This window comes from Bemisia tabaci, chromosome 7 (genome assembly GCF_918797505.1).
Source record: "Bemisia tabaci chromosome 7, PGI_BMITA_v3".
NCBI lineage: Eukaryota > Metazoa > Arthropoda > Insecta > Hemiptera > Aleyrodidae > Bemisia > Bemisia tabaci.
This window is the reverse complement of record NC_092799.1, coordinates 1,384,661-1,412,552: the sequence shown is the minus strand read 5'-3', so window position 1 is coordinate 1,412,552 and position 27,892 is coordinate 1,384,661. Positions and strand designations below refer to the sequence as shown.

General features: G+C 37.3%; 1 protein-coding gene across 1 annotated transcript; it reads right to left on the bottom strand.

Annotated features, from left to right (window-relative positions):
• Positions 1-486: 486 nt before the first annotated feature.
• LOC109036736 (E3 SUMO-protein ligase RanBP2) lies at positions 487-27,892 on the bottom strand. Its single transcript, XM_019051095.2, has 16 exons — positions 27,615-27,892; positions 26,194-26,419; positions 25,380-25,553; positions 23,439-23,608; positions 22,113-22,382; positions 19,211-20,636; positions 16,334-18,399; positions 14,341-15,138; positions 12,104-13,619; positions 11,226-11,441; positions 10,284-10,417; positions 9,178-9,397; positions 6,361-6,492; positions 4,659-4,924; positions 2,801-2,926; positions 487-2,341 (listed from the first exon to the last, which is right to left on the bottom strand). Exons 1-16 carry the CDS (start codon positions 27,684-27,686, stop codon positions 2,294-2,296), a joined length of 7,860 nt encoding a protein of 2,619 aa, XP_018906640.2. The 5' UTR covers positions 27,687-27,892; the 3' UTR covers positions 487-2,293.

Genomic DNA, 27,892 nt, shown 5'->3' with positions numbered 1-27,892 from the left:
AGCAATGGGCTGAAGAATAGTGTTGGGACACACTTCTCTGCAGGGAAATAAAAGCCAAGAAATTTCAAAATTTTTTGAGCCAAAATAATGAAGTCTAATTAGTATCAGTGCAAGACTGAGGGGGGAGAGTATTCAGCTCAGCTCTTGAAAGTCAATAAAATGAAAGGAGCAAATAATTTTGAGGTGATTAACGATGACTCCCTCAGTAGTGTGAACATAAATACATTTCGGAACAGACAAAAACTGACAAAATAAAAAGCAAACAGACCAGCGAGAGGAACGAGACAAGATAAAAAAGAAGAAACACAAGATTTTTTTCCAGAGAGAAAAATATAATTTGAGAAAAAAAAAAGAATCTTTGCTGACGGTATTATAAACATATAAACAATTCCAAACGATGAACATGAAAATTAATGATAAAAGATTGCTTGAACAATCAGAAACCGCAAAAAGATTTTAAAAAATTAATGAAGGTCTAACAAACAGAGGCCACAAGGAATATTTTGATATTGCCGCAGGCAAACGCAAGAGCTAACAAAAATAAAAAAAATAAACAAAGAACCAACAGAAAGGGATATACATTTTCAATAATACTGCGTTTAAACCATTGCTGATAAAGAAAGTAAAAACTTAAAAGGGGTAGATTGAGAAAGAAGACATGGGATTACGGTAAGTTCTTTTTTGTTCAATTTTATGAAGTACAGTTGCAAGAAATCTAGCTGAACAGGATTTTTCAGCTCTTGAAAATTTCACTTGCCCAGAGCATATTAACAAACGAGTTGATCGAGTTGATTCAGGTTAGCTTAAAATTCGGTTTAAAAATTAAAACAGGAAAAAAGAGACTGTCGCATTGAATATGTACAAACACGATTATTATGATTTAATTAAAAATTTTCAGCCCTAATGTACTTGACCAGATTCAGACACAAGATATATCAACTAAAATATCTTTTCGAGTAACTTATTCAAATAAGGGGATTTGACAGCTAGGCTGTTTCTACTGAAAACACCATTCTACTAGTATGAACCACGATACATGATGAAAATATTCGGCAAGGTAATTACAGGGGCAATTTTTCTCAGAAGTAATCCATACTTGTCAGATACTTCCATCACAAAAGTTCGATACATTGTAAATTGGTTTGACCTGGTTGCCGAATTCCCTCAGTGCTAAGACAGGGTGCATCCAATTTCTGTCTATTAGCTGTCAACAAAAAGGTATGAGTCTGTCCATTTGCGAAGATAAGAAAAGACGGAAGAGAAGCTTACAAAAATAAAACCTAATGTAAGCAACTGGTCAGAAACTGAGACTATTGACCTTTAAAAATTGGGTTCTTCAAAGGTTTCAATCGATGTTCAGTGCGTCAGTGGGATTTCTATCTTAGATACAAAATTTGACTAAAAAAGCTACGGTGCCCAAGCTGAAAATGTTATTATAAAATTGATTGGAACAAATGATGAGATTTAATCATTCGATAGGAAGAATTTTGCGTGCAAAAGGCTTAGTAGTTAAATGATTACTCTCTTTTTAATAATATTCTAGGTTCTATGAGTCAAAAGAACAAGGTTTCTTCAACACCAAAATGAATAGACAAGTTGAGAGCAAAGATCAAAAGATTTTAAGAAAAAGACAATGATAATAAGGCAAAGTAAGAAGACGATAATTAACCAATTTTAGACCAGATAAAAAAAAAATTGCAAGAAAAGTTTGTAGAGCCAGTCTCTTTAAGATGCAAAGTCTCTTTAAGATAGCTCGAAGGAAAAATTTAGCCTTGTAAGACCTACGAAACTGTATAAACACTGTTTTTTCCAAATCGAAATTATAGGCTCTAATTCCTTAAAAAGAGCTCAAATTTTTTTACACTTAGTTTAAAATAAAGATCACAGTACAGATTTAAAACGATAAAAGAAGATTGATTGATATATGAATCAAGTCAATGGACCAGCTGTTCGTTTGCAGCCCTGGCAGATTTCAGGGCGATAAAAAACCTAACAAAAATCACTTGCATTACAGTAAAAGTCACATTTTTCTTTACAGAGTATTTCTCTTTTTTATATCTATACAAACCCGACCAGGTGAACCTAAAAATTAAAATAATCACATTTCATTCCAGTAAAAGAAACTTAATTACATACGGGCAATAAAACAGAGAAACTTTCTTAACAAGCTACATTTTGAGTAAGTCTACGGGAGTATCTACATCCATTTACAAAAGTGAAGACTGAATTGAAGCTGTGAGGCTTGCTAGGAAGCAGGAAGCGGATGATCACGGATCCAAGTCATACTCAGGGATTAACCTTCGGCCAGTTTGTCCATTGCTTGCTTGGCTGTTTCTTTAGCCTGAAAAACAGGGAAGGAAAAATTAAAACTATTTCAGAAAAAACTGTGAGACAGTTATTCCACAGAAAAATAAATGTTTTTGAAGAAATACTGAAACAGCACAATTGAGATACGTTTCTTTGCATGTAAAATGATAAAATGAATGAAAGAGAAAGATTGATATTTAAAATTGTACACAGTGAAAATAGATCAAAGATTCTAACATCTCTGCATCCCTCTTTTGGATTTCAGTTGCAACTTTAGGGAGTGTTCATAAATTACGTAATGCACTCTTACGGCATTTTTGACGTACCTGCTCCCTTCTTGTAAAGCTTTTGTGATGTAGTTCCCTATTCATTAACACATAAAAACAAAATGGCATAACACTCTACTCAAACTCCCCTCCCCCTAGAGCGATACGTAATTTATGGACGGGCTCCCTTAGTTATGAGATGATTTGATGATAAAATGAAGACTTACCTCAACAAAGGACGTATAAAATTCTGTTGCTGCTTCTTTGGTTTGGAATTTTGTCATGTATTCAAGGGTTTTGCCTTCAGCATTTGAATTTGTAGAGCCAGTCCACATGAGAGCGAGTCCTTTCCGCTGTTGGGAGACAAAATTAGAGAGATTTTAATGCGGTAAGAAAACAGGGACAAAAATATTCAAAATTTATGTCACAATAACTAATTTTTTCTTCTTTTTCAGGCATTTCCTCAGCCAGATTCTTTAGACTCCTATCTCTTGGTCTTTCTGGAACACTTTTAAGAATCTAAAAATTCTTAGTTCTTTCAATAATAGGAGAAACTTCTACAAAATATACTTATGTTTAATTCACTAAAAATAAGATTTATTTTGATTTATCAAGGTGGCCAATAATTGTATGTGTCCATGCTTTAAAAGTACATTGGATATTGGCAAGAATGTCGACACAGCTCTTTTTTCCAAAACCCCAGGATTTTTTTTCATTCAATAAAATACTCATCGTATATTTTCCTTGATACAAATGTAGAAAAAATCACGGTCCATCTGAATTATTGTATTTTCATGCAACTTGGCTCTTTTGTTTAATTTCTCAACATTTATTTGGAAATTGCCAAAAGAAGCTGCAGCATCAAACTTGACCACAAATCTCTGTCTAAACATTGTTTGCATAAGCTAGAACATTGCAACAGAACACCAGAAAATCTTCTCTAAAAATTCAAGGCATGACGTGATTGCCCTCCTGGCATTAATAAATTTAACGAATCAATTTTGAGTGATTACGAGGTCTGTCCGGAAAGTATCCGACCTTGTTGATTATCTCGCTATCAACAGTTGATAAGAGGTTGGGGCTTTGGATACTCTTTGCAGGGACTCTTCTGAGTGCAGGTGCACAGTCGGATTACCACACGTTGAATCAGTCGTTGGTAGTTGGCTGATTAGTGCGTGCTATGCTGCTGTGTTCGTCGCAGTTCGTTTTTCCTAAAAAAGAGGAAGTTGACGAGAGTGGGATAGGAAGAGTTTGTGAATAAGATCATCACAGGGAGCGCGTCTTGGGTCTACGGGCACGACCCTGAGAAAAAAGTTAAGGGGCCTTGGGGAGCGAATTCATGATGGACGACACCTTCATGATCAAAGAAGACGGTCAACATTGTCTTCACGTTGATGCGACTCTTCCAAGCTTTCTACCTGCGAGGTCTGCCAGGTGCAATCCAAACTGACGATAGCACTTTAGTCTCAGGGTCATGCCCGTAGACCCAAGACGCGCTCCCTGTGATGATCTTCTTCACAAACTCTTCCCATCCCTTTCTCCTTAACTTCCTCTTTTTTAGGAAAAACAAAATGCGACGAACACAGCAGCATAGCACACACTAATCAGCAAATTACTAACGACAGATTCAACGTTTGGTGATCCGACTGTGCACCTACACTCAGGAGAGTTCCTGCAAAGAATACTCTTTCAGGAGCTGAGGGTTAGGGCTTGGGGTGCCCCAACCTCTTATCAACTGTTGATGGCGAGATAATCAACAAGGTCGGATACTTTCCAGACAGACCTCGTATGTACTGAAAATTTTGGTACATCAGATACGGTAGCAAGGAATCAAAATTTTCAGGCCTTAAAGGTAGTAATAATTTGAGTTTTCTCATGTCCTCATTAATTCCTGCCACGGAATTTAAAAAAAAAAAAAAAAAAAAAAAAAAAAAAAAAAAAAAACACCTTGGCCTCAAAAATTTAAGGGACACCTTCACATTTTTGCTTGACTGTACTGCCAAGAAAAATTTCCACCTACGGATCACGTGAAAATCATGCACTGAAATTTTAATAGAATTATGTTTTTCATTATCAAGGACTTACTTCAACCACTGCGTCTGGCTCGATAGCAACACCTGTGTTTACAATCTCCGAGTCGACTGCCTTTGTAGGGTCTTCGACTGAGAGACTGACGTAAGAGTAGGGGAAGTTGCTATAGATGCATATGTCACCATCTCCTTCTTCCGCCCAACTCGACTTTTTTGACGCCCGGCTCAGAACTGCCGCTCGGCCAATGAACAGCACTTCGTCCTCATCGTCATATTCTTCTTCCACTGCTTCTTCGTCTTCCACTTCTTCTCCTCCATAGTCTACATCGAAGAAAGCAGAAATGCGTTTATCAATTGCAAACAAAATGGAAATGTTAAACAGATATTTCAGGATTTTCTAGTATCATTCTTGGTCTATTAAAATGGCAAACAGAGGACAAATCTCTTGGCTGTAAGTTCAGTTGATCATCATTCATCAAAAGATGATTACTGTAACATGATAAGATAGATATTCACTAATTTTTGGAGAGTTTATTATTATTTCTAGTGAAAAAATTCTTTGATTTTTAAACAAGGGAAAAACCTTCAAACATTTTCTGGTTCCTGATTTGTTCCCTAAATATTTCGAAAGGCTTGACACACAGAATCATTCTCTGTATTAAAGATAGGACTTAGATCTATAAGATACTTTTTAGCCTTACAAATACATGACTTCACTACCTAATGGATGCCAAAAGAGTTCGATCTGAGAGGATCCATAGGAAAAAGCTCCTTTACCTTATCTTAATTTATTTACAAATCCAACAATATGAGACAACTTTCAATGCAGCACGAGAGATCACGATGAAATGACTTCATCAGGACCAAAAATTTTCCTTAAATTTGGTCATACTAAGTTCAGAAAAATTGAGGGGATTCGTCAAGCTCAAGAGACGTCGTCAAACTGGCATGCGATATAACGCATTGATTAGGTCAAAAATCTCAGCAGATTTTGAATTTTTAGCAAAAAAATTACAATGGCCCCTACGCATGAGCCTAACGAATCATTCTAAACTCAAAAATTGGCAAAATTCAGAGAAATGAAAGCAGAATAGTGTTTGGAAAAACACCTTGCATTCGATTCAGCTATCGATTTTTGTATCGAATGCGAGGTTTCTTTCCAAATACTATTCTGCTCTCATTTCTCTGAATTTTGCCAATTGTTGGGTTTAGAATGATTCTGATGTTCAGGATTTTTGGGTTTTTGGGCTCATGCGCAAGGGCTATCCTTTTTTTTTTCTAAAAATTCAAAATCTGCCGAGATTTTGGACCTAATCGTAGAACATGTCACTTCAGCCTGACAAATCACCATAAGGAAAATCAGCTACAGCAGGTACCATGGCCAAAAAGCTAAACTACATATCTCCGTTAGCAACGTTGCAGACTTCCTAGTTATTACTTTCTAGTTTATTTTTTCATTGGAACACTAGTCAACCTAATTTTTTGAGAACTTCCTTGATTTTTTTTCTTTGCAAGCAGAATAATCTGTAGAAATGTCAAGTTTTAAAGTTGACTTTTTACTCTTGGAAAAAATAAACTAAGAGCAGAGATTTTGAAACACTTCAACGACATTGCTTGTGCAGATGAACCAACAGAGAGAAGGCAAAATTCAACTGTTGGGGTGTGAATTACAAAGTTTACACCTAGCGCGTAATTGCTTTTTCTGCTGGTAAAACTAAGAGTTTGATAGAATTGCAAAATGACTTTGTTTTAAATACCTTCGTATTCTTCTCCATCTCCCTCAGCACCTTCTTCTTCTTCGCCCTCAGCAACCTCGCCTTCTTCAACTTCACCTGTGGATGCGTTGAAACTACTGTTTTCTACAGTGCTATTCAGAGTCGAGTTGTTTTCTGAAAGTTGAGATGAGACTAGTGAAGTAAAGTGGATTGAAATAAGTAAAAATTAGGATAAGTTGAAAGACTTCTGGACGATATGCGCATGAAAAATGTAATGAGACGTTTGAAGAGCAAGTCATTAGGATAATAGAAATTTTATTTCGGTGAGATCATTCAATAACTGCAGAAGTCAATGGATGATTTCTGGGAAGAGTTATTGTAGTAATTGTTGATTAAGAGATAGCTGCAGATTCAGGCAGATGCTCTTCACCCATTAGGAAAAGAGTATGTAATGTAGTCAAGGTAAGGTCAAATAAATGTTTCATATTTTCAAAGTACTAGTTTTAGGTAGACTCTGTGCCAAATATTAGACCGAACGGAGCCCATGCAAGGGCGCAGCAGCGCCTCAAACCCAAAATCCTGGAATCGAAAAACAATTATTTTCGTCGACTTTTTCGACTGTTATCACTCTTCCAGCACATGATTCTTATGTATTTTTTTGCGTACTTTTCGTTTCTGGCCTTTTTAAAGGCCTCCGATAAATTTTAAGGGGCCTTATGGCCCATTGTTGCCATTTTTGGCCCATTTTTAGGGGTTTTTTCCATTTAACACATTCAAAACTCAACTTAATCCAAAACTGTGTACATTTTTGAAAAGTACGTAAAAAAATGAATAAAAAATGTTCAGTAAAATTTTTTCCTATGTTGCCAAATTTCCGAGAAAATTGGTCCCAAAGTGTCGAAAACGGCAAAAAATCGATAAATCGCCGCGTCTAAGGTTCAAGAAAGTGGAGTACATTTTTCATACTGTACCAGATAACAGCTCTTATCCATCCATACAACATACTAAAATATCATAGTTGTACCTGGATTCCCACGATGTGAAAATTGACCGAGATGTCAATTTTAGCGGCCTTTTTATACTTGAAGGCAGCTCTTTTGAATGTTTTTCGACCTTAGTCACCCTCTATGGGTGTGTACTATATGTATTTTTCTACGTACTTTTCATATCTGGCCATAAAAATGGCTTCCTGTGAGTTTTAAAAGGCCTAACGGTCCATTGTTGCCAATTTTCACCAATTTTTAGGGTTTTTTTCAAGTTTACGTGTGTGAAACTTAATTTAATCTAGAAACCGTGTACAATTTCGGAAAGAACGTAAAAAAATACATAGAAATGTGATTTGTACCTTTTCCCTACGTTGCCAAATTTTCGAGAAAAATCGTCCTGAAGCGTCAAAAATGCCAAAAATTGGATTAATCATCACGTCGGAGGTTCCAGGAAGTGAATTTCGAGTTTTTTTTCACTACAAATAACGTATCGAAAATGGAAAATTGCAATGCATCTCAAGGAACATGTAATGGCGCAGATGAACGTGACAAAACGGGCCCTCAAGGTGCTTTTACTTTATCCTTCACTCCAGTTCACCTCTTTATTCCTGTAACCTCGAGATAATCCTTGGTTCTCAAGATGCTTGCTACAGGCCAAATATACCGAAGAACAGAAAATGCGTGGAGAAAGTGTCCCACGATCCACATGAATGTCATAATTCACTTCCTGGAACCTCCGACGTGATGATTAATCCAATTTTTGGCATTTTTGACGCTTCAGGACGATTTTTCTCGAAAATTTGGCAACGTAGGGAAAAGGTACAAATCACATTTCTATGTATTTTTTTACGTTCTTTCCGAAATTGTACACGGTTTCTAGATTAAATTAAGTTTCACACACGTAAACTTGAAAAAAACCCTAAAAATTGGTGAAAATTGGCAACAATGGACCGTTAGGCCTTTTAAAACTCACAGGAAGCCATTTTTATGGCCAGATATGAAAAGTACGTAGAAAAATACATATAGTACACACCCATAGAGGGTGACTAAGGTCGAAAAACATTCAAAAGAGCTGCCTTCAAGTATAAAAAGGCCGCTAAAATCGACATCTCGGTCAATTTTCACATCGTGGGAATCCAGGTACAACTATGATATTTTAGTATGTTGTATGGATGGATAAGAGCTGTTATCTGGTACAGTATGAAAAATGTACTCCACTTTCTTGAACCTTAGACGCGGCGATTTATCGATTTTTTGCCGTTTTCGACACTTTGGGACCAATTTTCTCGGAAATTTGGCAACATAGGAAAAAATTTTACTGAACATTTTTTATTCATTTTTTTACGTACTTTTCAAAAATGTACACAGTTTTTGGATTAAGTTGAGTTTTGAATGTGTTAAATGGAAAAAACCCCTAAAAATGGGCCAAAAATGGCAACAATGGGCCATAAGGCCCCTTAAAATTTATCGGAGGCCTTTAAAAAGGCCAGAAACGAAAAGTACGCAAAAAAATACATAAGAATCATGTGCTGGAAGAGTGATAACAGTCGAAAAAGTCGACGAAAATAATTGTTTTTCGATTCCAGGATTTTGGGTTTGAGGCGCTGCTGCGCCCTTGCATGGGCTCCGTTCGGTCTAATATTTGGCACAGAGTCTACCTAAAACTAGTACTTTGAAAATATGAAACATTTAGTTTAAGATGCTCCACCCTTAACCTTTTTTGGTCAGAAACAAAATAAGTTAAATTGCGGTGATCCAAAAAAGTTTGTTCAGAAATTTTTTGTCACTAAGAAAGATTGATAATTTCTGATTGTTACGGTGTAGTCTAGAAAATTCCACACAGATCCGAATGATAGAGCAAAATGGGACTTACTTTTAATTTCTTCAATTTCTGTGATACAATGCGTTACAGTGTCTTTGAATTGGTTGAGAATTGTTTCGTTCTTGAATTTCACAGCTAGTTGTTCTAAAACAGGTTCTTGGTAGTCGTCACCAAGGTTGTGAGCAAAGAACATGAAGGCGTTTGGAGAGAGTTGCATTGGTAGTAATTCTAAATTAGGGGTGATTCGGACATTGCATACAACTTTGTGCACCTGAAACATGATTAATATTATGATTAATTCCATAATTAAAATACTTTGTGGTGGTGCAAAAATTCAGTTGATTCCAAAAAATTAAGAGATAGAAATGCTTTAATGAAAAAACTTAAGTCTAAAGAAATGCATTACAGCCAGGATTCATTACATGAGCTTTTAATTAATCTTTTAATTTTTTTTTTTTTTTTTTTTTTTTTTTTTTTTTTTTTTTTTTTTTTGTTACGGTCCTTTTTCATTAATTTTTTCCAATTCTTTAAAATCTAAGATTTAGATCTCAAGGTGTTTTGACAAAAGTTCAAAAAAAAAAAAAAAAAAAAAAAAAAAAATACAAATGGATTTGGGCTTTCTTAAATGTCATAAGACAAAAAGTGGGCTTTTGATTGGTTGAAAAGCTAGCTTACTTGATATATTAAAACTTTCCAATTTAGAAGACTGACATTCAAAAGAATGAGAAGTATTCCATTGACCCAAAATAGACAAATATTCCCGGTTGAAAAAAAAATATTTCTATAAAGGACAATTTTGTGGAGTTACCACTTGCTTCAATTTATATAGACTTTGTGTTTACTTGAGCATTATAAATTTACTACAATTTAATCAGCAAAATTTGGCAGGACCAAGTTGAAATTACAACAGTTGATGTTTTAATGTGTTATACTTTTACGAATTTGACTTTGTCAGATGCTTTGCACGCATTATGCTCAGCATTAGCAGCCATCTGGCCTTGGCAGAATGGAATTTTGTAAAAGTATAACTTTACTGTTGCTATTTTAACTGCTTCCAATAAAAGACTTGGTGCTTCATTCAGTTTTTTTCGAACCCAAATTTATTGGAAAAAAAAAAATTTCAAGGATATTAAATAAAAATTAGTGAAAAAAAATACCTGGTCTCTTCTGAGAAGTAACCGGTAAGTAAGATTGACAGGATCCTTCAATACTTTCATCTCTCCAGTTCCTCGCTCTTTCCATTGCTTTGAGCTAGTTTCATAGCGATAAAGTTTTGCTCTTTGAACAAACACTGCAAACAGACAGAAATTCAGACCGTAAAGATGTGAAACATGACAAAAAATAAAAGGTGTAAATGGATAATGAAGAGAAACAAGGAATGAGTGACTGAACGCAGACACAATGGGTATAAATATTTATGGTTTGATGTTGAATTCATAAGAACATTATTCACTGACTACTACTCACAATCAGAGGTTGATGACAGGAAGAGCGTAAACTAAAAAAAATAATAAAACTGATTCTCCAGTCCACCATGCAGCTGATATAAATTCTCCGACTAAAATTGGTAAGGATAAAAGTTTAAATATTTATCAGAAAACGGAGTGAGTTCTGCTTTCGTTTTTTAAATTAATCTCGAAAGTTCTCGGCTTTCCTGGATATTAATGAAAGCGTAGATTGTTGAATATAACTATATAGATTAATACACGCATGTGAAAAATAAGTAAAAGCAAGTGCATATTTCTACAGATAAATCTCTGATATCATCATTAAACAGTCATTGTAAGTTAAAGGAGGGAAAGAAATTGAAAAAGAGGAAAAAATTCCAGTGCTTTCTTCGATTTCCCCAATGCTTTTGATGAAAATAAAATTTAATTTCAAAAGAAAAATAAATGAGACATTGATGCGGAGCACATTGTGCTATCTATTATACAAAAATATGCCAAGTCCTGTTGGATTTTGATGAACCGTCCAAATATTTTTCTTCTTTCCACTCAAAATTGTAAACATTTATTCTGGATTAAGTCTTTGGTTCAGTCCTTGTCTGGCTACAATTTCACTAAAATAAGGAACACAAATCAGTATGGAAAGTAACTTACATTTATCTTCTCCTTCTTCTCCCGTGCGAACCTCAATTTTATCAGGTAAAGGAACTATCGGCTCATAGTGCGGGTCATGTTCATTTTCATCATAGTGATCGTCATCTCCTTCATTCTCAGCGTTTTCTGATTGGTTGTGCGATTCATTACCTGTCGTTGACGATACAGCTCCAAAGACTGCGCTGCCTGATCCTTCGAAGGCAAACGGTTTTGACCCTGTTAATAAATAGGAGAGAAATTTCAATACCCAGACTTTGAAATTTTCTGGAAAAAGTTTAGAAAATGTACACACACAGATTTATGACGGTAAATAATTTTTTCTTGAGCCAATTAGTTTGTTGGAGTGCGCATGCCATGCGGAGGATATTTAATTGCTCTTTCCTCCTCTCCCCTAATGTTAAGGGTGGATCCCAGGAGCAAGTGCCTTTAAAGATATTTCAATACTGATTAAAAATTTAATTTTTTATTTTTTTGGTGTTTTTTCTTGTTAAAAATTTAATCAATCTTCCATTGGAGATATTTCCTCATGATCAAAATTTTGAAGAATTTTTTTACACAGATATTGAATGGTCTAAGAATAAACATGAACATTATATAGATTAATCATTGAGGTTAAAAAGTATATTTTTACTGTGACTTTGGGATGACAAAAAAATACCTAGTCATCTTGCCAACTCCCTTCTTGGGGAGAATTTTTCGTACTTTTTCCTTCTTGAAGGGCAACATTAATTAATACAACCTACACGTAAATTTAACATCTCTCCTTGGTAATAACTTAAACATGAAAAGACAAAATTAGAGAAAACATATTGAAAGAGAGAACTGCTGATGAACGATTAAAATCAAGCAATAAGCGAATTAGATATGAGAGAACAAACCTTTATCAGCTGCGAAAGTCGACGTATTTGCAGCTAAAGACGCAAAAGAAATGCCAGACGTTTTCAGAGTGAAATTGGGATCAGACTCACTGGTTTTAGTTTCACTATCAGGTGTAGCAACAACAGAATTTTGAGATCCGCCAAAGATAGAGCCCGATGTACTACTTTGAGATCCACCGAAGATAGAACCAGATGTGCTATTCTGAGATCCACCGAAGATAGAACCAGAAGTATTACTCTGAGTTCCACCAAAGATAGAACCGGATGTATTGTTCTGAGATCCACCAAAGATAGAGCCAGACGTATTACTCTGAGTTCCACCAAAGATAGAACCAGAGGGACTATTCTGCAGTCCACCGAAGACAGAACCAGTTGTACTGAAAACAGAGGACTTTGACTGATCAGTTGAGCCTCCAAATAGCGAACTCTGAGTAGTCGGCGTTCCGAAAAGGGGGCTCTGGTTTGCTGAACCGAAAACGGAGCCTTTAGAGGACTGATTGCTTGATGAGCCAAAGAGCGGTTGAGCAGACGAACCAAAGACAGGCTGACCCTGCCCCAGGCCTCCAAAAATCGATTTCTGCCCTGATCCTCCGAAAATTGAAACAGGCGCATCATCTGATGGTGGAGTTTTGGGATCACCACCAAAAAGAGAGGAAGGTTTTAGTCCACCTGCGCCAGTGCCTCCAAAAATCGATGAGCTGACAGGGGTAGTTCTGTTGGTGTCAGTGAATGAAGATTCGCTGAATAGTGATCCAGGATTTGACGATGGTGAATCATAACTATTTACACTAGAGTCAACCGTTTGAGATGTATTCGTGGGTGTTAGGGTTGGTTTACCAAAAATTGAGGTGCCACCCGATTTCTTTGCTGAGTCGTTTTGTGATGGGGAATAGCTTTCTTCAGAATCGTCTTTATCACAACCGATGCAGCCCGGACAAGGCGGAGCAGTTTTATATTTATAAAAACTGGCCGGCAGCTGTAAATCTTTAGCTAGTTTTTTATCCTTTTCGGATACTTCAGTGGCGTCGATTCCTCTTGATTCCCAAACAATTTCACAATAGTCATCACTAGAAGATTTTTCTTCAGCACTTGAGTCACCAGAAGCTACATCTTTCAGGGCTTTGTCAACAGCGGCCTTGAATTCTTCTGCGATCTGTTCATTTTTGAATCGGATACTAAAAACCTCAGGCTTGAGTCCGATGTTGGCGCTGCGATCGAATTCGTTGTAATCAGAGAAATCTTGAGCCGTCCATGTCCAGCTCTTCCTGTCCTTTGGCTTGATTTCAATATCAGGAGTCAAGAAGTGGTTCAGGCAAAGGACTTCAACAGGCTTGCGACGCATAACGAACCTTAATCTGCCTGTGGTCCTATGCTTAAGAAGTTTGATATCACCAGTTCCTCTTTCTTTCCATTCACTGTCTCGATACCGGTACAATTTCGCGAGATGTTGATATAGTACAATTTCATCTTCTTCACCTGTCTTTGGGATGATTTTGTCCGGTAATGGTATGACAGGCTGTAGAACAAACAAGACAATTTCATCATAGGTTGAGAAAACTTGATAAAGAAAATGAAAAGAAGTGCAAAAACATATTCACTGGGATGAAATTACATGCCACTGATTGATATAGACCTTACATTCTACATGGAAAGTTTTGATAAGGCGATTAGTCCTCTTGGATTTCAAAATGATTTCTCAGGGTTTTTTAAAGAAAAAATGTCTGACTTTTTAAAAAAGTTCTGACGCATTTTTTTGGCATAACTTCTCTTGATAATGATTTTCATGCAACAATTTTAGTGCAAAGTCTCTAGCAATAAAACAAATTTAAAATTTAAGAAATTAAACCAGCTTAGATTTTTAGTGTATTTACCGGGGAAAATAGGTACACTGTTTAAATAAAGCGTTAGGAAGCAGTAAAAAAACAATTTTTCTGCTAGAGGAGAGAATTTCACGGTTCTGCAACAAAATTTTCTGACTTTTCAAAGACTTGTCGCCTTGTTTAAATTCTCAGCAAAAACTAACGAAATTCTGGAGGTCATTTGTCAATTTGTAATAATCTGATTTTATCAATTTGCAACTTTTAAAATAAGTATATTTCAATGATAATGATTATAAAATCAAATAAAATGTAAAATTAAATATTAAAACATCAATTTTTTCTCTTTTCCATTCATTGATTAACATTATTTATCTGGGTAGGTATTGAAAAAAGGTTATAAATATATTAAATACTCACTTGGAAGTAGATATTGTCGGCTGAGTCATCAGCTTCTGAGACTTCATCGTATTCTGGCTCGCTTTCCGAGTTTCGCGTGCCTGGAGATCGTGGAGACTTATTTTGTTTCAAAGTGAAAGAGAATCCCTTGGCATTTCCAGAACCAAATTCAAAACCACTAGGTGTGCTTGCAGCATTGAAATCAAAGCCACCGCCATTTGTTTTCGAGTGGTCGATTTCTTGCTTCCCTTTGGTAAGATCCAAACCATTCTGCGACTTCCCTTTGTCACCGAACGTTTCCTGTTTGCTTGTCCCATTAATACCAAAGGAGAAAGAAGCAGGCGTACTGGCCGCTGGGGTGCTTGCAGGTGCAAAAGAAAATGGTTTTGGTGTGCCGAAGGTGAAGCCACTGGTCACTGGTGCTGGGGCGGAGACAGTGGTAGATGGTGCAGAGGCTGTTGTAGTTGCGTTTGGAGGGATGCCGAAAGTGAATCCACCCGAGGCAGACGTCACACTGACGACCGATGGAAGGCCCAGGCTGAAGGGTGAAGTGACGACAGGAACTGCTCCTTCAGGCGCGTCTGGATTTCTGGCATTACACGCAACGCAGGCTACCTTGTCAGACTCATTGCGAGTGTAACAGTCTTTGCACTCCCATGAGCCAGCTTTTGGTTTGAACAGCTCAGACAGAGGAACGTCTTTCTTGCTCTTTGTATTGCCTGGAGCAGCCTTGTTGGCAGCTGCTTTAGGAGGTGTGTTTCCACTCTGATCCACAACTAGCGCTTTAGCTTTCTCAACGGCATCGTAAAATTCTTTTGCCTGAAAAAAAATAAATTACATGAATTAATGATAAAACTGGGTAAGCAAGGCAACTAAGAATAAAAAGAAAGGGGAAATTAAAATGAGGGCATCCAACGATACAAATGTTTAATTTCCTTTCTGAACTCTAAGGAGGAAAATCCTTGCAACAATGAAAGATATCATATTGAGTTTCTGTAATATTGAGAGGAAGAAAAAAAAAAAAAAAAAAAAAAAAACATTGTAAGTACCTAAACTGAGAGAAAAAAATTTCTTGATGAGGATATGCTAAGTTTTGATTCATTAATTGGACGGATTTAATTGGAAACAGCATAACTACATCAAACATTGCCTAGTTTTCTTCAATGTTTTATTTTTTAAACTAAACAGGAAACTAGGCAATAATGAACCTTAAAAGCTTATGGATGTATTTTATATGATACAAGGCAAATTAATAGACACTTCAAAGTGATGAAAAGTTTAGTAGTCTTTAAGAGAGAGAGAGAGAGAGAAAAAAAAAACAGAAGCGAAAATTAGACAATGTGAAATGAATTTATACTGATTTCGGTAAAATTCATTCAATTATTGTTTATCAAAGCGAGTTCTTTCCTCAAACACTAAAATACTCTCAGCACTTTATCGAAAAAAAGAAGGCAGAGTATTTGTAAGCTATGCGAACGTAGTAGTTGAGGGTGGAAGTACTCATTCAAAAATAAAAATTGGGTACGCTGTAACAATTGAATCATCAGAAAATGATTAAAAAGTCAGTTTTAATGATTTTTTTTTTCCTTCCCCCAATTGATTGTCAATTTTATGAGAAAAAGTAGAGAGGAGATTAACTGTTGAAAGCAGAGGGCAGTGGTAAAACTTTTAAAATAAGGCCTCATAAAATCAATTGATATTTTCATCTGATTTTGCTAGAGGATGAATTGAACCTGCATCCAGCTAGGCACTATAAAAGTTACTAAAAAATATTCACTTACTTGATTAAAATAAAACTTAGTACCTATCCATAAAATATTTCCATGTAATATTTTAAAGCATGTAGGTGAATATTTTTTATAAAATTTAAACAGCTTAACAAATCTGTATGTTTCCTTCCTCCCTCTGTATATATTTTACACGCCTCACAGCTTACATACAGAATGGACTGAACTGAACATTGGAGAAATGAAAATAAAAAATCTATTAAATGGGAAAGAATTAAATCACTCACCAACTCTGAGTTTTTGAAGCGTACAGCAAAGGTTTCCAACTTCCCTTCCTGCTCAGAGAAATCATGACCGCACCAGTTCCAAGCCTTATCCGAGGAGGCCACAGGTGTCAGTTTCAGGCTGTCAGTAAGTCGTTGATTGCAACATACTTTCAGAACTTGCTCTCGCCTCATGAGCAGTCGAACATGATTGGTGACTGGGTCATGGAGAAGCTTCATCTTACCGATGCCCCGTTCCTTCCATTCTTTCAACTCCGAGTCAAACCGCAGCAGCTTGCACCGCTCTTCGTAGAGAACCTTTAAATCTTCTTCACCTGTTTTCACCTCAACTAAGTCTGGCAGAGCAATAACTGGCTTAAATTCAGCCGTCGGCACAAAGTCTTCTGCATTGTCAACAGTAGTGTTTGGGGATTTATCGCTGGGAGAGTTGACGGACTCGAAAAGTTTCGACCCTTGACCGTCGAATCCTTTGAAAGAGTCCGATACTTTGAAAGGCGAGTCGGCGCTCTTGGCAGCAAGTGCACTGAAATCTAGAGATGTTTTCCCGAAAAGAGGAGTATCATTTTCTCCACTAGCTTTAAACGCAACATGTTTCTGTGGGTCTGTGGTCTGACTCACTGGTGAATCTTTCAAGATGGATTTCAGCGGACTGTCAGATTTTGCAGAGGGTGTAGAGAAGCTAAACGGAGCTGTGACAGACACAGAACTCGATGTTGGTGCAGCCGCAGTAGAAACAGCAGCAGGGCCGAAAATATTCGCCTTGCTGAACATTTGGGTGAGATCAGGCGTCGTGGGTGCGACAGTAGACTTGAATGTCAAGTGAGCGAATGGGTTAGGTGGCGTTGCTGGTGCAGACGAGACTACTTCAGACTGTTTTTCCTCTGCTTCTACAGGCTTGATTATTGGTTGGGATGAGAATGTTAGCCCACCAACGTTGATTTTTGAGCCACTCAAAGCTTGATCTTTAGTTACGGTTGGTTGAGCTGGCGCAGCAGGTTTGGGGGAAGTGCTTTCAGCTGACGGTAGGGCAATATGAAAACTATGTGCTGGCGGTACCTGCTTAGGGCGACCAGAATTCAAATGCTGTGGTGGTATCGTCACACTCAGAGTAGGCTGTATAGGAGGAGAGCCAGTGGGCAAAGTATCAGACTTTGTTATAACCACATTGTTGGGCAGAGCATTCTTAGAAACTGGAGGAACATAGTCAGGAATCACTGGTGCCTCTGGTGGAAGGTTCTGCGCGCCCATGCTGAGGGGCATTTTTGGGGTATTCATGAAGTCCGGTAATTTTTGCCCTTCGCTAAAAGGCAATGCAGTTGATTGAGGGAAGAAAGGAGGAATCGTTGGAGCGGCCAGAGGCTGTCCAGCCAGAGGCTGGGCGGCTAAAGGTTGAGTCAATTGTTGAGCAGTAATTGGCTGGGCTGTTGGATTGGGGAACAGAGAGTTTGGCGGTAGTCCTGCTGGGAAGTAAGGCGAAGTTAGAAGTGGAGGCATTGGTTGAGCAGGGAAATTAGTCGGTGGTAATTTCGGCTGGTACATACTCTGATGTTGGGCCATCTGCATTCCGTACGCTGACGGCACTGGACTCCTATAATTAGCGTAAGAGTAGCTTAAATCGTCCACATAATCATCTAATTCTTCTTGTGGGAAGTATGAGTCATCATTTGTTGTAGAAGTATTAGGCTTCAGGTAGATTTTTGCCAGGATTTCTTCAACATTGCGGTCATTTTTCTTGGAAGTTTTCTTGATGGTGCTAATGTCAGTTTCTATCTTTTCTATCCGCTTGCATAAGCTTTCAACCAAGGACAGAGTTTTAGAATGGATTTTTGTGAGTTGCTTGAACTCGTTCCTCTCAATTGTTGAGACGTATGAGTCATTCAGAGTTGAGCGGTCTACCCCATATTGGCGGATAGCATCGTAGGAAGTAGGAGTAAGAGGTGCCCCGATGGAATTGGATAGCTGCGCAGACTCATAAAAAGTTGAATGAGTTGGAGGTAAACTGTCCCCAGCAGCTGATTCGACGGATGATAGTGATGGCGCTCGGTCATAGTCATCAGATTGGGTTGTCACTGAAAGCAGAGAAAAATTGAATTTTGAGTGAAATTAGAAGATAAAGAGGACCGGGCCCCCCTCCCAAGAAAACAGAAGAAGAGAAGGGTATTGCACATAAGAAAGAAGGCATCAAGTTAAATGGTTTTTTTCATCTGAAACATTGTTCACACAATCTAAGAGAATGTTTGTGAGGCACTTTATGACCAGTTTGACTTCAAGCGTAGGGAAAAGAATTTCTTGCAGTTTTGCTGTTAAGCTTCAAACTTTGAGCACAAGGAATTCCTTTTTCGCAAAAATTTATCTCATGGCATGATGATTTTGAAATCATCCTATGCGACTGATGCACAAACAAGGAGGAAGGAGACAGAGAAAAAAACTATCTTTTTTCATGGTTCATGCAGCCTCAAGAATAAAAAAAAATGAAACAGTTTTCTTTAACAGAATCCTTTTTCAAAAATATTTCCTAACAGTATAAGTTTCTCCCCGTATGGAACATTCAAAACTGGATTTTTTTTTATTTATTTTAAGGGTAGAGCAGGAATTTCTTTTGTTGTTAAAAATATGTCTTTCCTCATGACATATTCAACAACAATTGCTTCTTAGTTTTTTTAAAACCGCAAGGATATACTGTTGACAGAAGCAAAGGGAAAAATTCTTGCACTTTTCCAGTATCTTCCAAGAAGTCAAGCACTTTCAAGGCTTTGAAAAAAAATTTAAAAATCAGGCACTTTTCAAGGCTTCAGAAACCATGTTTTCTTGTGAACTTTGTAACAAAAAAAATGGGTAACTACTATTGATATAAGTTAATAAAATAAGAGAAAAACTTACCAGATTCTGTGTCCAAACGCGCCAGTTGAGACTCAATGCTATCTAACTCTAATTTTAGCGCAGCATGCAGTGGGTGATCATAATCAGACTGAATTTTGTCACGAGTGAGAAAAAGAGCATCTCTCGCCTTTGTCAGCAAAATTATATGCTTCGATCTCATTGCTGAAGTGACCTCTTCGCTGACAGAACAGTTAATTTCATTAAAAGCAAGTTTCTTGAAAATCAGAGCTTGGTTAAAAGATGCAAACGGGCTACGCAGAGGCTTGAAAGCACTGATTGCCTTATCATATTCTTCTTTTCTCATCAGATCGCATGCAATGAAAAGCCGTCCTTCCTCCAGCAAGTTAGACACTTCTGTAGCACTGAGAGAGGTTGGATAGTTGACGGTTGGATAATTGAAGAATCTATTTCTGTTCTTGGATGGAGTCATCATCGGTCGTCTCTCAGCACTCTCCAACATTTTCACAGCCTTATTCCAATACAATAATGCTCTGCTTTCGTAGGGCACAGCGTTCTCTTTAGCAGTGCATTTTGAGTGGCTCTCAAATATCCTAGCAATAGACACAACCATTTGGACGTCTAGTCCATGATTGCCCATCAAACGGACAACTTCAATGCCTTGGACGAGGACCGACCTCAGATCGTTGAAATTATCGTTTAAATTATTAGATTGCAGTTTACATATTGCTGTCCAGAATTTAGCCTGTTCCTCGCTTTGCAGAGAATTTGTAATATCTGCTGGGAGGGTGTTGGGACGGTCCTTGGTGTAAGAGCCAGATGAGATCTGATCCTCTATCAGCAGGTAATTAGACAACACAGCTATGTACAAAAACGTGTCTACATCGAGTTTACTCAGGGTTTCGATGTTGGAGGTGGATAGATTAGGGTGCGAAAAGGGGAACTTGGTCAAGGTTTGACAACTAAATTGTGGAGGAAGAATGAGTTTTGACTTGGGCGAAGTGCTAAGGAGAACTATCTGCAATCCTAACCAAATCATGTTGTGTAATGAGTCACGATTATGATTCTCGAAAGATAACAATATTGGTTTCGTTAGGATTCGGGTGAGATCAGGTATTGATGTCGGCAACTTAAGGTAGGCATTTGAGTTCTGCCAATACGATGTTCCTGCATCTTTCCGTTGAGTTTGCTTTAGGAATACTCGGTTGAAGATGTGCTCTCGGAAGTTCTTAGAATAATAGTGTAAAATTTTCCCAATGAAATCCTCTTGTCTGAAACCTTTTGCCCAGTTGAGTAAAGTGAGCGTGACTTGGACGATCCTGTAGTTGGCTTTGTCGACCATGTGTTTAAGTTTCCTTTTCTGTTTGGGATCCTGAGTGATCGGAAGATCTAGATCTGGAGGGGAGGCCAGGGCAAACAGGAGAGCAGGTGAGGCACAACGGACGGCGTCAGTCCACGATAAACTTTCCTACGAAAAAGGAAGAAAAAAACAGGTTAGTGGATGATGTGCTATACAATGATAGGTTTCCCAAAAATTAAAAATTTTGACTTGAAAATACTTGAAATTTGAAGAGGACATTTACTTCAAACATGATATAGATGTAGAAAAAGACTGTGCGATAAATTGGTAAAATAGGTTTGTAAGGACAGAAAAAACCTGGAGGGCCTCTAGTCTTAGTCAATTATTGATTAAGAATATGAAGAGTTCTATGCCGAAGATAACAAACTTCTTCAATTTATCATCATTTTTCCAAAGTTAATCTTGGGTTAAGGACAAGACAATCAGAAAAAATGGTACCTTTTTGCATATAAAATCAATAGGTATAACAGTAAACCTCGCACTTTAAGGAAATCTTCAGCTTTATTTCTGGGAAAAAAACCACCATGTTAAGCTGCTAAAATCTGACTTTGAAATTGGCAATGCTTTTAAAAATACAACAGATATATTCCATTCTGCCACTGTAGTTCTAGTAACATACATTGAAAATGTACAAAAAACCAAACATAAGCTTTGAAAGTTCCTTAGGTGATAAAAGCTAAAAATTGAGAACGGATTCACTTACAGTTTTCAATGCTACTGTAAGTCATTATTCTGCCAAGAGCAATTTTGGAAGAACACAGGAGTGCAGAAAGTTCCTCGGCCTACACAATTTTGAGCAACCAGGGATTTAGCCTACACACTATTACATTACGCGGTCGCAGTAATTTTTTTAAAATACAATGCGGTCGCAATATTTTTCTTCAAATTCGATGTTTTCGCAGTCATTTTCTCAAAAATTCAATACTTCTACAATAACTTTCTCCAGAATTCAATTAATTATTAACAAAAAAAAAAAAAAAAAGCCTACACAATTTTTCCACAGCCTACACATTGGTCGAGCGACCGATCGATCGCTGGTTCGGGAACATTCTGCACCCCTGGAAGAACATTAATACTACCAAAAATTCATATTTTGACCTAAAATTTCATTTTTGAGACATCTGCTTTTAATCTTGAGCCATTCTATATTGTAGGCATATCCACTGAAAAATGCAGCTATGACAAGGTAACAAGTATTCTTGGGTTTCAAAATTCCATGACATCAACGATTTTTTTTCTTCCATAATTTCTAATGAAAATGCTTTTCACAATACCTCTTAAATACAGAAAAAATCAAAAGTTGTGAACCATCAGCCAGGAATTCTTATTTTCATCAAAGGAACGTGTGAGTGCTGATGGAAATAATCAAGTGTTGGTCGGAAGAAAAAATCTCAGGATTCTGCAGCAAAATTTCTAGACATTTCCAGGTTTTCAACAACTTTCAAAAAGCTTGTGACCCAGCTTAAAAAATTACAGGTTTGTACACTTTCAGCAAGTTTTTCGCGTAAAATTAAGAAGACGGTTCTTCAAACAACCCCTTCAGCAAAGAACTTAAAAGAGAAGGTAACTGGATGAACAAAATACCTGAGAGGCTCGCTTCAACAGAACAAGAGCAATGTGGAAACTGAGCTGAGCGCTATAGTGAGCCATAAATTCTCTATCAAACTGATCGTTAGTAACTAAAGTTTCATTAGCAGCATTCAACGTTTGGTCAAGGAGATACAGGTTGGAGATTGACTCATCAAAAGGAACATTAGCAGCAGGATGCAACGCCATGAGACAGCGGTCGTAGATTTCAATCATATTCTTAAGCATAGGTTCAGATAACCGGGACTGAGCATCTTCTCGGCAAGCCTGAAAAGATAAAAAATAGAACTGATGATGAGCTACACCTGGGCTATTATTAGGCTATCTTGAAAACTGAATTTACTGTTTCTACTATTACAGAAAGAGATTACCCAAAGTAATGGATAAAAGGATACTTTACTGGGATCTTCAAGGAGTTTCTACTTAGGAGAGATACCAACATGATTTAAACCCGATAAAATTATATTATTCCATTCTTCAGGACCCAGTTTATGAGAAAGTATGAATCAAGAAAGAGATTTCAAGTTTAATTCCTCCGTTAGACTCAAATCAAGGACAAGGTTTAATGACTATTTTCACAGTTTAAATTTTTTTCTCAACCTTGAATTTTTGGCAGGAAAAATAGACACTAATTAATTCAGTACTCCCAACTCATTTTTTTCTAGAGTGCCACTTAGCGCAAATCTGAAAAATTTGGTTCATTTGATGATCTCCAGGACTTGACACCCATATTCTCCTGCTTCAATTAAGTTTATGTTTGTTAGTTACTCGAACCGCTACCCAAACAGGTAAACAAAAAGGCTAACTTGTTTAGAATTATTTGTCAATATACTTTCTGACGCTAACTTCCGATCAAACGAAAGCAAAAAGTTGGTTTTCCAGCACTAAAAACAGGTTTAAGAATAGGAGTTGCTGCTAACTGAACTGATGAGAAAATGGTCAGATTCTGACTTCATGGTCTTGACTTTGGCGCTAAAACGAAACCGGTAAAACAATACAAATGCGCTGTTTGCTCATTTTCTTGATAAAAGATGTCTGTGAGGAATTGATTACTTTTTTCGCTGATTTGCATCATTGTAGTAGGTATACGAATATCAACTACATAGATCAATCTTGACAATTGATGCTACTTTGTCTGATTAGGAATCATTGACAACCATTTTACCATCAACGACAATGATAAAATGAATGATGCAAATAATCCTCTACATTTCCAACGCTGACTTTCAATACTGTCCGTTTTTAACACATCACTTAAATTTGTATCTTCAGCGTTCTTCAATGCCTGAATTTTGGAGGGAATACAGTATTATGGGTGCATACCATACAGATCCTGGATAAACACCTATACCACTCCAGATTAAGTCTAAAAGCTTGCTTATCTTCATATTCCATTGCTTTATTGTAGGCTTCAAGAGAACGGCCAGAGTCCAAATATAAATTCAGTAACTGGATGAGCACATTCACATCATTAGGTCGATTTCTGCTCTCGGCTGTTGGTGACAAAAAACAATCATAATTAACAAAGAAGAGACATAAATTCAATTGAAAAATAGTTATCACATGATGGTAAATAATTACCGAAATATTTGTTATCTTAAGTTGTAATGCCTTTGAAATCTTTATGACAAAAACTATCAGGCAATATTTAATAACTATTTCTCCATGGAAACCATATACAGTCTAAAAATGCACAAACCCACAAGAAAAAACAAAATATAAATTGCTAAGTATTTTTAGGAAAAAGCCCATACTAAGAATAGTTTCTGGCTTGCACTTTTGGTTCATCTCATTAACTCTTAGTTTAAAGTGTATTCTATCTTGCATTGAGATCTGCGAAAAATTACATTGACCTTCACTCACTTTTTAAGGCATACTGTGCTCCTATGTAGGTTTTTTAATTTAAAAAATATCTTGCTCAGTTGAAAAACGACAAATGTACTTTTCATGATGGAAATTTGAAAGATATAGAGTTTAGATATAAAGTTACTTGGTTAAACCATAAAATCTGAAGATACGATGACGGAGCTTGATGCTACATTGATCTTTTTACAGGCCTCCAGTTTTTAAACTGTTTACAGATCTTTTCACAAAATGCTTCTTGTTTCCTTTGTTCAAAAAGAAAAAAAAATGCGAGCCTCAGAAGGGACGGATATCTGCAATCCCTACATATAATGCATACGCTCAGTGCCTAATGATGTGATTTTTTCTGAGCTGTAAAAGTAATAATTTATTGTGAAGATAATGTTAAACATTTTTTTAAAAGAAAAGAAAAAAAAAGCACACCAAGGCTTTCAATCCGAATAAAAAAATAGATGAAACATTTAATGGAAAACATCGTAATATACGGACTGTACAAATAACACATAAGAGCAGGAGAAAACTGTTCTAGAGGGGCTGGGGAACAATCGCCCCCTGTACTCAGTTCCAAATGGCCCTGCAGGGTCCTATTCAACATAATTTAGAGACCCCATATGGCACTATTGCTGAATCTCTCTAGGCCTTTCGTAACCTCATATTTATAAGCTTTCTCCGCTTGTATCAGGCAGTGCCTTCAATTTTCTGTTCAGAGAGAACCCATCTTGAAAAATTTGGAGCCAGACCATCCCTGGTCAAGGGTTCACTTTATGTTAAAACAAGTTTCAAGGGATCCTCGTTGATCACGATTCTGCTATAAATTTTTTTTTTTTTTTAACAAGGTGGAGAAATGGTGCTGGGTCCACACCATTTCGTGGGGAAAACAAAGCCAAGAAGTTCCAAAAATTGTAATTAGAGTCAAAATTAAATTTATTGAACTCTAATGCGTACCAGTGCAAAACTGAGGGGGGAGAGTGTTCAGCTCAGGCAGTTTGCATTGGAATATCAAGTGAGAGTCACGCCAAGAGATCTATTACGGTTTGGGCCTTTTCAGACCTCATCAGCAGATCACACTCGGCAGTGACAATCTTGACTCCAATTGTAATTTTTGGAACTTCTTGGCTTTGTTTTCCCCGCGAAATGGTGTGGACCCAGCACCATTTCTCCACCTTGTTACATACAGCTCGGGCCACTTCGTATTGTTTTTTTTCATTTGAAATTTTATTACATGTATAGTATTCTCTACTTGCACTACAAGAGCTAACAGAGCCCGGCCTTTCAGCCACTTCCATTCCTTGAAAAGTTAATTTTCCTAATTTAAAACCATGCACATTTAACCATTTTATTTTTGTTTTAGGTTTGTTTGGGTTTTGTGATTTTTCGCTGGAAAAGACAGATCATACTTACATAAATAGAAATTTTCTAGGGCTTTAGGATCCGTGTCTTCAGTAATAATAATCTTTTGTCTGAGTCTAGAGATGATCGGATTGTTCGGAAAATGCTCAGCACCTTTTTCACACCAGTAGTGAGCTCTTCCAACATTCAAATTTGATAAACTAAGTTGACTCATCAAGTCGCACACTGGAAAAGAGAACATGGAAAGTAGGTGTGAGAAACTTAAAAAGTAACGAAAGATCGAGTTCCAAGAGACTCACTGGATATCTAAAACAAGAACCCTGGCCTCATTTTTTCGAAATTTGGGTCAACTAACATGAGCATGTGTATTGCATGTATCTGTGAAAATTGTAATGGAATATGTAAGTGTAGCATACTTAAAATGACAGTGAAATTTTTGTGCCTCCTGGCAAAATTGCGGCAATTTGTGAAAAAAAAGGGCATAACTTGGAAAATTTTTGGGAAAAGGATTTATAAAGTGGGCAAGTTAAAAATTTACAGCACCCCTGGAATAAACTAATCTGCTGAAATCTGTCTCGAAGTGTTCCTTACCTTACGTACTCACTTACTTGTGTGTTCATTAAAAAAAAGAGAAAATGTTTGAGCTTAGATTACTTAGTACATTGTACGCATTTTCTCTGCTAAATACTAGCTGGTTGCCACTCAGATTTGAAGATCTGTAATGCAGGACATAGGAGCTACATAGTTTTAGGCCCTGAGAGATGTAAAAGCAGGTCTATAGTTCCACGTACTTCACTGACAGCGTGGGTAAGTAAGTACTGCTAATGAGTAATAACATGCTTAATATACAGAAAAAGATGCTTACTTTTAAGAATAAGTCCTGGCTGGTTTGGATCGAGTTCCAGAGACCGTTTGTATTCAGCGATAGCTCTATCGATCTCACCGAGCTTTTCATGGCAGTCACCCAGCAACTGATGGGCGTTGTCGTTATTTTCTTGGACTGATAAGTACATGAGAGCATGGCGTTTTGCAGCACCATAAGCTCCGACTTTATAATAAAGTTTGGCAATGTTGTAACATTTCAAGTGCCGCTGAAAAGTAGAGAAAATAAACAAATGAATTGTCAGTTCTATTGGACAGCTGGGTCAATGATTCTAAATTTTCCTGTAAAGAACCTCCATGGCAAAGTGAGGAATTGAAGTACCAAAATACATGAGATTGTGCATAGAGCTTAAAAGGACTTTAAAAACTGTCTAGTTTTTGGCTAAAGCATGGCCATTGGATACTTCCAAAGGTATTATGTTAAATGCTGACAGACGGAACGCTGCCAACTTGCACTTCAAGAGCCAGTACTAGTGCTGGTGCACTCTAAATGTCCATGCTTGCCTACCTCCTTGCCTCAACAAGGAGCAAGCAGGAATGAAATAAAATACATCGTCTCCTTTGATGTAGCATTTGCGCCCATGAGTGCAACCTGTTTAGGTTAAGTTTACTAGCAGCTTAAACACAATATACTGGGCCAAACCATTACATGGTATCTCTAGCAAGGGAGGAGGGAAGTATAAATCATCATCCGAAGGGTAGTATTTTGAAATTTAATCATGACAGAGATGCAGAAAATAGCTGATCTACAGTCCTTCTAGGAAATGTAAACATGAGATCATATTACACATTCCTCGCACCAAGAAGTTTTAGTCGGAGCACCCGCTGTTTTATCAGACAAACTTCTTGATAATGTAGAGCAATGCAAACTACATTAAAAGCTGTTTGAGGAACTTGAAAGGTCTCGCTTTAGTAATCTCTGGACCAAACTGTAGATCAATGAGATAGTGACACGGACCTAAGAATGTTGATACTCAGGAAGCATCCCAAGCTGTAATTCTACCTCCCATCTGTAATGGTGAACCTCAAATCTTTCTTGGCATCTGAAGCTGCACTAACTTCCCTGGTAGATTTTAGACACGCAATACTGCGTTAACAACCCAGAACAGGAGACCCTGCATTATCACCCTGGAGAGTGAAGACGTTGCTCTCACAGACAAAAATTTCTGCGCAGATAACTGATCGTTTCAATGATATATGGTTGGGTAAAGGTTTTGAGTATTCTCGGAGGGTTTCTCCTCATGTTGCAACTGCGATAAATGCTTCGAGCTGATGGCCTTGGTGGCACTAAGCTTCTCCGCCACCGATGAGATAGGGTAGTGGAAAGTACAGTTCAGGAAAGGACTAAAATGAGTTGACGGATTAAAATGATTGAAATGTGAGTGAGAAAGAAGTAAAACAAACCTCATGGGCTGATTTAATTTTGCGAAACAGCTCCTGCACATGGCGGTCAACGTCTGTCTTGGTCCTGTGCATGTCGAGCGATGCGAATTAAGCAGGATAACGAGGACCCTGCTTAATCAAAACACACGCGAAAGTAACTGCAAGCGAATAATTAGCACTCAGCCGCACAATTTCAAGGTTTTGGATGTCAAGGCGACGAAATATTCACGGACTTTTTGAAGGATTTTCAATGCGATGGCTGTTTTTCGTTTTTCTTGCCGGTAGGAACAGGATCAACA

Excerpts from the sequence above, each read along its gene's own strand:
- LOC109036736 (XM_019051095.2), bottom strand. The coding sequence starts at position 27,686 with ATGCACAGGACCAAGACAGACGTTGACCGCCATGTGCAGGAGCTGTTT. Across the intron at positions 23,609-25,379 it reads CCTAGAAAATTTCTATTTAT|CCGAGAGCAGAAATCGACCT; the intron begins GTAAGTATGATC and ends TGTCACCAACAG. Across the intron at positions 6,493-9,177 it reads AGAAATTGAAGAAATTAAAA|AAAACAACTCGACTCTGAAT; the intron begins GTAAGTCCCATT and ends CTCAACTTTCAG.